A 10,619-nucleotide genomic window follows, 5' to 3' on the forward strand; every position below is an offset into this window, starting at 1 on the left:
TATATGTATTTAATAATAACAGGAAAAGCATATTAATAGCAGGAATCTTTCCTAAAATGTAATCCCTTTGAACTTGGCTTCAGGAAGATCATCTGCTAGTTTTGTTTTGTTTTTTTTTTTTTCTTAGATGGCTCTGGCACTAAAATGTCTAAAGCCTTGGGTAGAGAAAATAAATTACTTTCCTGTAAAAAATAGATCAATTCTAATTCCAGTTTTGTTTGTGTTGAACCCATATTGCTTTGCTTACACAACTTGGACTTTCTCATTAGGACAGTGATTCTCATCCTGTGGTCATGACCTCATTGGCAGTTGCATATCAGATACTTATAATATGATTCATAACAGTAGCAAAAATTGTAGTTCTGCAGTAGCAATGAGATAATTTTATGCTCAGGGGTCACCACAAAATGAGAAACTGAATTAAAGGGTTGCAGCATTGCAAAAGTTGAGAATGACTGAATATGATATATACCAGAATAGATTGCTAGATTAATTAGTGTGTGAACATACGTATCTGTGGGTTTTTTTCTGTTTGTTTTTTGTCCTTTAATAGTTTATTTGTTTTTTTTTTAATCTTATTTTATTATTAGTTCCTATCAGCCTGTTTCTTTCCTAAGGACAGACAGAAAAAGTGTGTATTCAAATGGAAGGGGAAGATCTTGAAGGTGTCAGGGGAGGGGAATCTATAATCAGATTATATTGTATGAAACATGTGAAAGATTGCTGGGTATTCCACTCTGGAACCCTGACTAGGCACATATCACAGCCACAAACCCAAATTCTGATTCCCTATATTTTCCTTATTATGCAAGGCAAGGAAACAATATTGTTGAATCTGAATTGGGCAGAATCAGCAGCAGTAGTTTTGAAGGTGTAACTTGGAAAGATTAAAAGAGAAAAAAGGTCAGTGTTTTAATGAGCTAAGATGGGTTGGTAAATTCTCATTGGACACATAATGAGGTTTTTGATTGCCAGAACTTGATGTTCTGATAGTTAGACTTGGGTGATCAGCCTCAGTAATAGACGTTAGTGGCTAGCTCTAGGAATGTAATCTAGTGGTTTAATATGGGAGAGGAAAGTAGGAGGGTAACCTGCCTTTGCCTTGTTTGCTATGCTCAAGCCTGGTAGAACCCTTAAAAGTACATTTTTAATAAAATAAACCTAGAGGAAAATGTGCAATGTGATCTAAAAAGTAAAAATAAACAAATCCTTTGAATATTTAAAATTCAATTTGATTAATTCTGGTGCAAATTACCTTCCAAAAAGTGAATAATAATTCATGATTTTGATTAATGTTTAATGCAACTACTCTGTGTTTCCCATCAGCATCAGGGAATACTACTTAAGATTTTCTGGTACTTTTGCTGATAAATTCTTTTTAGTAACCTGTTAGAAGCAGAAACTTGTATGAATACAGGTCTTAACAAAAGAGGAAAAATATCTAAATATTAAAAAGAATTTATATGTTAAAATGTATTGTATGGTCAGCACATGAATGGAAATCATGTTTTAAAATTTAGGAAATACATTGAAATTCACCCTGCGCAAAAAATGTTTCTGTGTGTCACTCAATACAGATGTCCAAAGTGAACAGAAGAGCATATATTCTGATGAGTATAGGTAGAGAGGAGTTCTCAAGCAAGACTAAACTCAGGATATGTTTAATCATGAGAGATGATGTTCTGGGATTGCTCTTCCTCTAAATCAGCTCATCTCACTAGATCCCAAGTTAGACACTCAAAACCATATTCTTGTCATTCCAAGTAAAACAAAAACACATTAAACATATTCAATTAAAACAAATCCGAGAGCTTTTAAAAACTTCCATTTATAATTTTGGGGATTATATATATAAGTATTGTATTTACATAATTTTCACCTTTTTCTCTCCTCCCCTCTTTTTCAAACTTAGAGCATCTATTAGAATTGAAGGTTGGTTTTGATTAGTGAGAGAGTATAGGTGCTGAGGTTTTCTCCAGTTTGCAGATATTTCTTACAAATACTCTTCTCAGAGCCTGCTTCACGTCCTTGTTTCTCAGGCTGTAGATAAATGGATTCACCATGGGACTCACAAAAATACAAAATACTGCTATGATTTTGCCTTGCTCAACAGACCTCTCATTTGCTGGTCTCAGATACATGCAGAAGAGGGACCCATAGAACATAGTGACGGCTGTCAGGTGTGAGCCACAGGTAGAGAAAGCCTTTCGTTGCCCTTCACTGGAACGGATCCTTGTGATGGTGACGAAGATAAAAATGTAAGAGATGAGGATGATGAGAAGGGAACTTGTAAGATTAATCCCAGCTGACACAAAGAGGGCAGTTTGCTTGATATAAGTATCAGAACAGGTTAACATCAAGAGAGGAGGGTCAGCACAGTAGAAATGGTTGATGGTGTTGGGTCCACAAAAGGATAGACGTGAGGTCAGTATTACCTGCATTGTGCCCACCATAGTACCCCAGAAGTAAGGGAAAGTAACAAGGCAAATGCAAACTGGCCGGGACATTTTTGTGCTGTAATGTAAGGGGTTGCAGATTGCCATGTACCTGTCATAGGCCATGGCACCCAGCATGTAATATTCAGTCAGGAGCAGAGTGACAAAAACAAAACATTGAATCAGGCACCCAGTGTAGGAAATGGTCTTCTTCTCAGATAGAAAATGGACAAGCATCTGAGGAGAGACATTTGTTGAGTAAAAAATATCCACACATGCCAAGTGTGTCAGAAAAAAATACATGGGGGTTTGCAACCGAGGAGTGAACCTGATTAATAAGATCATGCCAAAGTTCCCTGTCAGTGTGATGAGGTAAATCATGAGGAATACCAAGAAAAGAATTGGCTGCAGTTCTGGTCGGGTGCTTAGTCCCAGAAGAATGAACTCAGTTGCCTCAGTGCCATTGCGCTTGGCATCTGAGTATGCCTTCATATTCCCTAACAGAGAAATGAGTAAGAGACAATAATTAAATTATTTGTAAAAACCCAAACCAGTACTCACTCAATGTTTTCTTTTTTAGAAGAATATATGGGAAACCTTAAAAGAAGCTGTTAGAATAACTGAGCAACTCAAGACAACCTTCAATGACTGTGGCCACCTTGGGATGTAGTCTGATTACAATTTCATGTGGTTTATCTTTAGCTCCACATCTATATCAGATCTAATACCCTGAAACTCACAAAACCCTTGGGAATACACTAAATTTAAACTTGTTCTCCATCAATGGGGAAGCTAAGCATGTAATCAAACAGCCTCTGAGGCCTACAGATGAGATTCCTTTGTTTGTTGTAACTTCACACTTACGATTCCACTAATGCATTTTTAAAATGTCTTGATTTATAACTTTCTTTGTTCTGTTACTATAAAATATCCATAAAGCTGTTTCTATGTTGAGTCATTGTATTCAAGAACTGAACATATATACATACATGCTTACATATAAATATATATGATATACATATACATTTATATATGGCTCCATGTGAGCTTATGTGGGTTAACAAATGAGAAACTGAAGATTACTTCCAAAGTTGAAGAACTTCATATTCAAAGTGGCTCATTTGCTGTGCTGATTACCACATGCAGTATAGGAGAGTTCATATCCCTTAAACCATGCTGTTCTGTTGCAACCCGCCTTCTTCTTGAACTCTGCTATAATACAAGAGACTTGACTTTACTCTTGGTGTTCCCAATAAGGAACCAGGACTCCTGCTCTTCATAGTTCCTGCCATAGGTGAGTAAGGAAATGTGGCCATTAAATTATCATACAGAGACCCTTTGGCCACTGTCAGTAAAGATAAACCAGGAAAATTAGAAAACCAAGCAGTTTTTTAGAGCCTGTTATTTGTATATATGCATTCCACTTTTTCTTCTGAAATTATTGATGTTTTTAATTTGTGATTCTCTATTCAGCTATTTGTTGGTGCATATGGGCAAAAACTTAGTTTGTATTATGTTATTCAGAACATGAACAAGTGCTGAATTATATATCAAATATATCAAATAAATTATTATTTGCATCAATGAGATAGTTTTCAAAATCATGGCAGCAATTTTTTTTGATTTGGGCATGTACATTTCTTACATCTCTGACATTACCAGGGCATGAATAACCACAAATATTGGCCATTGAGTGAAGAATTTATTTAAAAAATTAATAGAGATTTATTTAAATATCAAAGCTAGTTTTGATGGTGCCTGGCCTAATCTTAGTAATTAACCCTTAATATTTTCCTGTTACACTACTAGAAAAAAATTAAACTGAATCTGTTTTGAAAATGTGAGCTAGCTTTTTTCACTATATCATATCTCAGAAGTCCAGGAGGAGAGACTGAATGTACAACCTTTAAACTGTAACTACTCTCTTACTAAAAAAAAAAAAAAAAAAATCACATATTCACTTTTGGACCAGTGCTTATCAGTCTGGAAGCAGGTCTAGAGCTTGAGTTACAGTTCTGTCTATGGTGACTAACAACAAAGGAATGAGATCCTGAACAAGTTTCTATGTGATGGTGTTACATAAGAATAGATCAAGAACTGACTTACATAGTTGAGATAACTCAACTGTATAAATGAATACAATTTTAATTAATAACACCGAGGGCCTTTATTTTTACAATTTATGACTTCTCTATTCAGTGGATTCTGATACAGTTAAGTGTTAGAAAATCTCCCCAAATGTAAAATTTTCTGTAATCAATGAACATGAAAAATTTCTTTATGAATTCTGAAATACAAAAATAAAGATTTCAATACATCCTATGGTATTCTTTTTTTTTGTCTAATATTCTTGAATAGAGAATTTTTTGATACACTATGATACACAAGGACATGAGAAAATCTCTTTGTTAAGAAACTCTCTTCATTCAGTGCAATTTCTTCATTATAAATTGAATATGAATGAGAAAATGAAAGATATAATAATACTCCAATAAAAGATAAAAATTAAATTATTTCAGTTTCGTTGAGATTATTTCAGTCCTTTGTAGGAAGAAGAATTAAACGTGTGCATGATGTCGATGTAGTAGCAGCACAGGCCAACTGCAAGCTTCATAGAATAATTTTTGAGAATTTTAACAAAGAGGTGATTCAGTTTATACATTAAAATATGCATCAGTGTTGAGAAGGCTGACAAATGATAATTTGTTCCTTGAACGATAATTTATTCCTGCAATATCAGCACTGAGGAGGATGTGACAAGAAGATTGCTGGTAGTTTAATACCAGCCTGGGCTACATAATGAATTCCAGGTCAGTGTCCTTGGTTGAGAACTTATATCAAAACACATACACACACATGCATACTCACACAGACACACACAGGCACATACACACAGGCACACACGAAAGCATATCTGCACATACATACACAACATACATACATGCATACATACATATGTACATACATACATACATACATACATACACATATACATAGAGAGCAGAGAAAAGACCACGTCTGTCATCAAAGCATGATTCACTTGCCTAGAAGATCCTGGGTTCAACATATGAACCCAGGATAAGTCTTCACAAAAAGTTCTTCTTGCAATGAGGAAGAAAAGAGCCTCACCTGTTGTTTCCTTTTTCAGTTTTCTCAACTATCTTGGCATTTTATTTCTCAGTAGAAACTTATAAAATAAATTAATTGCATTTTGCAGTGGGAATATACATTCCTGTTCTAGATTCTATGGTTTTTTTGTTTTGAAAAGTCAAAAGTCATTTGAAAAAAAAGTATTATGTGGAGGAACTAGAACTCAGAACAGAAAATGGCTCTAAATCAAGGTCTTAGCAGAGATGTCTGCCCTCTTGTCTCCTTGCAGGATCTGTCTGTCTTTTTTGTCCATCAGTTGTCATTTCTGCCTCAGCTTGGAAGTCTCTAGGTCTGTCGGCTTTTGTTATTATTAAGGTCTCTAGACATTCTGTTTATGTTTTTAAAGATGAAAATTATAAGAAATCAAGGACTATGTCCTCTGAGTGTTTGATCATTGGGATAGTCAGACTTACCTATGAAAAGACAGTGTTTTCTGGGAATCACCAAAAGAGGGAGACTTTATATCTGAGGAATTATCCTTGGGGACATGGACCTTCCTAAGCGTTAACCAAGGAATCATCAGGGAAATCAACATGATCCCTCTGGAATTATTTACAATGAGAACATCTCCATTAGTAAGAATTTCAGTTTATGATTTAATCATTAAATGTTTGAAGTATCTTAAAATAAATGTAAAAATACTTTGGTATTCAGATTGTTTTAAGGGCCAATTTAAAGATACCCTCCCATATATATATATATATATATATATATATATATATATATATATTTATGAAAGGACCTTTCAGTGACTCTATTAATTATATCCTCACAAAGAATTTTAAATTTGCTTTCTGAATTGCTCTCCATTTTCTAGGTTTTGTGTCCTTTCATAACTTTTCTACATGATTTAATTCTCTATAAATACTCTGACAACAGAATTAATGTCAATTTTATCTTGGTGATCTCCATGGAAATAAGCATTAAAATTTGATATGCAATTAGTGTTTAATTAATAAATATTATATTAATAGATGTTAGTATTTGTTTAATTATAATTAGCTCAACTAGAAATTAGGATATTTGGTACATTAACAGGAACCATTTATATAAAGATATATTTATAATTTCAGAGACTTACTGATTAATAGAATACTTCCTCTACACATATATTTAAATCTGTTTACAGCTCTGGAACTTGTGGACGCAATATAAAATAATGTGATTATTATGCACTGTTATTGTTCTTTTGGAGCAATAGTACAGCTTTCCTGGTATTGAGAGCCCAAATTTTTTAAGTTCAGGCATCATTTTAGAGAACCTGACCTAAGTTTGAATTCAGGTAAAATAACAGGCTGGAACCTAGCATTAGTTTCCAAGTTGCCCTCCACCCCTTGCCTAAAGACCACCAATGCAAAAGAGGACCAGAAATTAAGTTTATGATATGACTCCCAACAGCAGCCAATTATGCTAAAGACCATAGTAACTTTCCAACTAGCTGCTTGCACACTTACACCTGTTTGCTGCTTAAGATAAAGCCTTGCTTCAATAGAGACTTGGGGCTCCCCATCTCAATCATCCTTCATGATGGCTGTGCATTGTGGCGGGAGAGCTAGCTTTAATAGAATAAAGACCCTGATGTGAGTTGTATCAGATTGTCTCCTGTCTGTTTTTTTTTTTTTTTTTTTTGAGGACCACTAACATTTCACTGGCACTACAGAACTAAGATAATCTTCCTCTCCCAAAATTTATTCTGCATTAATGCATTGAATTTTACAAATATGATTTAAAAGATGATAAAAGGAAAAAATAAATATGAAGACTGTTCCTTTAGCACAAGCATACTAATGAGTAGGGAAGAAAGTCAAAGCAAGAATGACTTTCAGGAGGATATCAACTTTATTTCTCCATGTTCTGTGTCCTAAGGATGCAGTATCTTCTTCAATAGAGTCGTACTATCAAATTTTAGAAGGTCACTAAGAACAATAGCAGTAACTTGTAATGCTTGGAATTCTATAGAACCTCATTGGCCAAAAAATAGAAAAGAAATACCCCAATTCTGGCCCTGTACATTTATGTTTACTTCTTGTGCCTAGTAGAGGTGTTGTTGTACAGGGTAACTCTACTTTAATTCTTGTGTGTATGCATATATGTCAAAGTTGCTTCTACTGGTAAAATGTAACTTTAACGTTCATTAGCTGCTTGTGGTTCTTTGTATTGGGTTGAGAGCTTGAAGCAGACAGTGATGGTTTCAGAAAATTATGACTAATCAACATGCAGAGTTGTAGAGCCCAGTTCAAAACTTATATATTTACAAAAAAATTTCCTACATTTATGGCTCAGGGTAAATTGTAGAAGAAAGATTGAAAGGCCCAGAGGACCAGAAAGCCTGTTGTGAGATCATGTCTCCTAGTAAAATCAGAAGATACTCCATAAAATCTCACAAAATAACTGCCTAACATGAGTAAACAAGAAAAACACAACAGACATGTCAAAGTGAATACACACACACACACACACGGAGGCTTCAATAGTATACTGCGGCCATGCAACAACTTGTCGGGTAATCACAGCAAAGTTATTTTCCAATTCAGATTACTTAATTCCTAATTGTGCTTTTGTCATTGATGATACTCTTTGTACATATTTCCAAATTTCATATATGAGGAAGAAGAGCTATGAGTTTGTACGTGTTATACCATAGAGTTAACTTCACATAGCAGACTCCCTAAGTCTATGATCCCCATGAAGACATTGGTAGAGCTGGGTGGCTACGAATGTTTACAAGTATATCTAGCCAAAGGAGACACATGACCTTGTGAAGCACTTATTAGAGTGGGTGACAGTAGGCAAACAAAAATCAGGCACATTAGAAGACAGAATGGAAATTTTTTAAAAAATTGGTATTTATTTTCCAAGGAATTGGTTGTTTTTCCATGTGTGAGATGTTTTGTCTTAATTGATTCAACAGCAACTGTCTGCCAGGATAGAGACTGTTCTTGCAAATCATTCCATTGTTCGGATGATATTTCCAAATTATTTTCAAATGAAAAAACATGGGAAACAGTAACCTGATGTACAAATAAGGAAAGGAATTGTGTTGTCATTACCAGACAAACTTCCAAGAGAGCATCTAAAATCACCCCAAACAGGACTGCTTTAGCCAGGAATGGAAAGTTTGTTTGTTTTATTTTGTTTACTTACACCCAACCATTGGATTGAAATTGGACATGCCTGTGGTTTAATTAGGGAAAAGCTGAAAAAAGCTGAGGAATAGAGCAACACCATAGGAAGACCAGCAGTCTCAGCTAATCTGGACCTTTGAGATGTCTCAGACACTGAGCCATCAACCAGGCAGTATACACAAGCTGGTCTGAGGCCTTCAATGTGTACATAGCAGAGGACTGCCTGGTCTGGCCTCAGTGGGAGAAGACTAGCCTTGAGGCCCCAGGGATTAGGGAGGCCTGGTGGGGGTGGAGGTGGGTTGGGGGGAGTGGTCAAATCCTTTGGAGTCACGGGGTGGAGGAATGGAATAAGGACCCATTAAGTATCAATTCTTGAGCAACCAAAACAATTGGTTCAGCATGAATACAAGGTGATAAAATTCCATTGCTCAAATCCCAATGTTATGATGTGTGAATATCCAAACCAATTACTATATTTTCTTAATTAATTCTTTGAGGTATGTCAAAACATAATTTAGGAGATAAAAGCTCAAGGTTATACGTTACATATAGAAAATTTCCAGCAGCTTTGCTTGGGTTGCTAGTATCTCAGAGAAAACTTTCCCAGAAAAGGTAGGAAAGAAATTATGACATTTATATTCACAACTTTGCTTTTATATAATTTTAGATATTTATTACTAGCAATTAGTTATCAATAAAGTAGTGCAAATGTCAGTTGAAGGTCATATTTAGTTGAAATAAGAATGTATTGGGCATTTAGATTAGTCATAAAATATTAAAATTTTATTGGAATTATGAATTTGTAATAACCATCTACTACACAAGTAATATTTTAACTTTTCACAAATAAAATTATATACTAAAGAAATTTGCTGAAGAAAACACTGGAATTACTCAACACACCTATATTTTGTAATTTCTGTTGAAAAAGTACACATACACACATGCTCTTCTTCCTTAATGCCCATAAAATATCCCTATCATAATATCACAAAAGAAAAAGCATAGATTAGAATTTGACTGTTTTATACATAAAAATCTACATTAGAAATTTAAAAGTTTTATCATTAAGTGATTGGAAGAGATTATTATTTATGTGGCAAATATTTTTGTTCCAGCCTATGTTATAAGATACATGTCTAGAGTGCAATATATTTTCCTACAAATGAAGTGACTACTTCTTTCCATATGATAAATTCCATCAAAGAACAAAATATTTCAATTTGATATCCTGAAATAGCTGTGAATTTAATTGAATTCTAAGATTTCCAAGAAATATATTGTACATGGAATATTTGAGTTGTAATTATTTCCATATTGTACATAAAATCTCCAAGACACCCAGGATTTTTTCCATTGGCAATAAATCCTATTTCTATGAAATCTTTTGCTTAATTTTTACTCATAAACAGGAGTATAAATATATGCTGAATGTTCATGGTACAGTAATTAATAAGACTATATTCTTACCATTAGAATGCTAATACAAAAACTGGATATGATTACATAGTTGTAATGGATGTCCCAGAAACATGAAAATAAAGAAGACTGTATTAAATTCACATATGAGGGAGGTATGTACAAAATAAATCACAAAAATTTAAGTCTTATTTTGTAAAACAGATAGATTGGGAAGCAAAAAGAAGTTCAGAGAGAAAGGACAGATGCAGCAAAGATATACTCATAGATGTATGGACTCACATAGGATTCATCTTCATATACAAACATATATCTATAAGAATGAAAAGCAAAATGAAAGGGGACTTTGTATAAATACAAAGAGGATTATTGTATAATTTGCTTTAGATGTCATATTTATGAGAACATAATTTTGAGAAAAATGTGATTTTAACATCATTATTTTTAATCCCCATATCTACCTTGTTTCTGAAGCTTGACTCACAGACCC

At 34.1% G+C, this 10,619-nt stretch overlaps 1 protein-coding gene across 1 annotated transcript; it reads right to left on the minus strand.

Annotated features, from left to right (window-relative positions):
* Positions 1-1,830: 1,830 nt before the first annotated feature.
* Positions 1,831-2,927, minus strand: LOC117704197 (olfactory receptor 5M5-like). The gene has a single exon (XM_034496237.2). The coding sequence runs from the start codon at positions 2,925-2,927 to the stop codon at positions 1,944-1,946; it is 984 nt and encodes a 327-aa protein (XP_034352128.1). The 3' UTR covers positions 1,831-1,943.
* Positions 2,928-10,619: the final 7,692 nt, after the last annotated feature.

Source organism: Arvicanthis niloticus, chromosome 2 (assembly GCF_011762505.2).
Source record: "Arvicanthis niloticus isolate mArvNil1 chromosome 2, mArvNil1.pat.X, whole genome shotgun sequence".
Taxonomy (NCBI): domain Eukaryota; kingdom Metazoa; phylum Chordata; class Mammalia; order Rodentia; family Muridae; genus Arvicanthis; species Arvicanthis niloticus.

Coding starts and splice junctions, on each gene's coding strand:
- LOC117704197 (XM_034496237.2), bottom strand. CDS start 2,927: ATGAAGGCATACTCAGATGCCAAGCGCAATGGCACTGAGGCAACTGAG.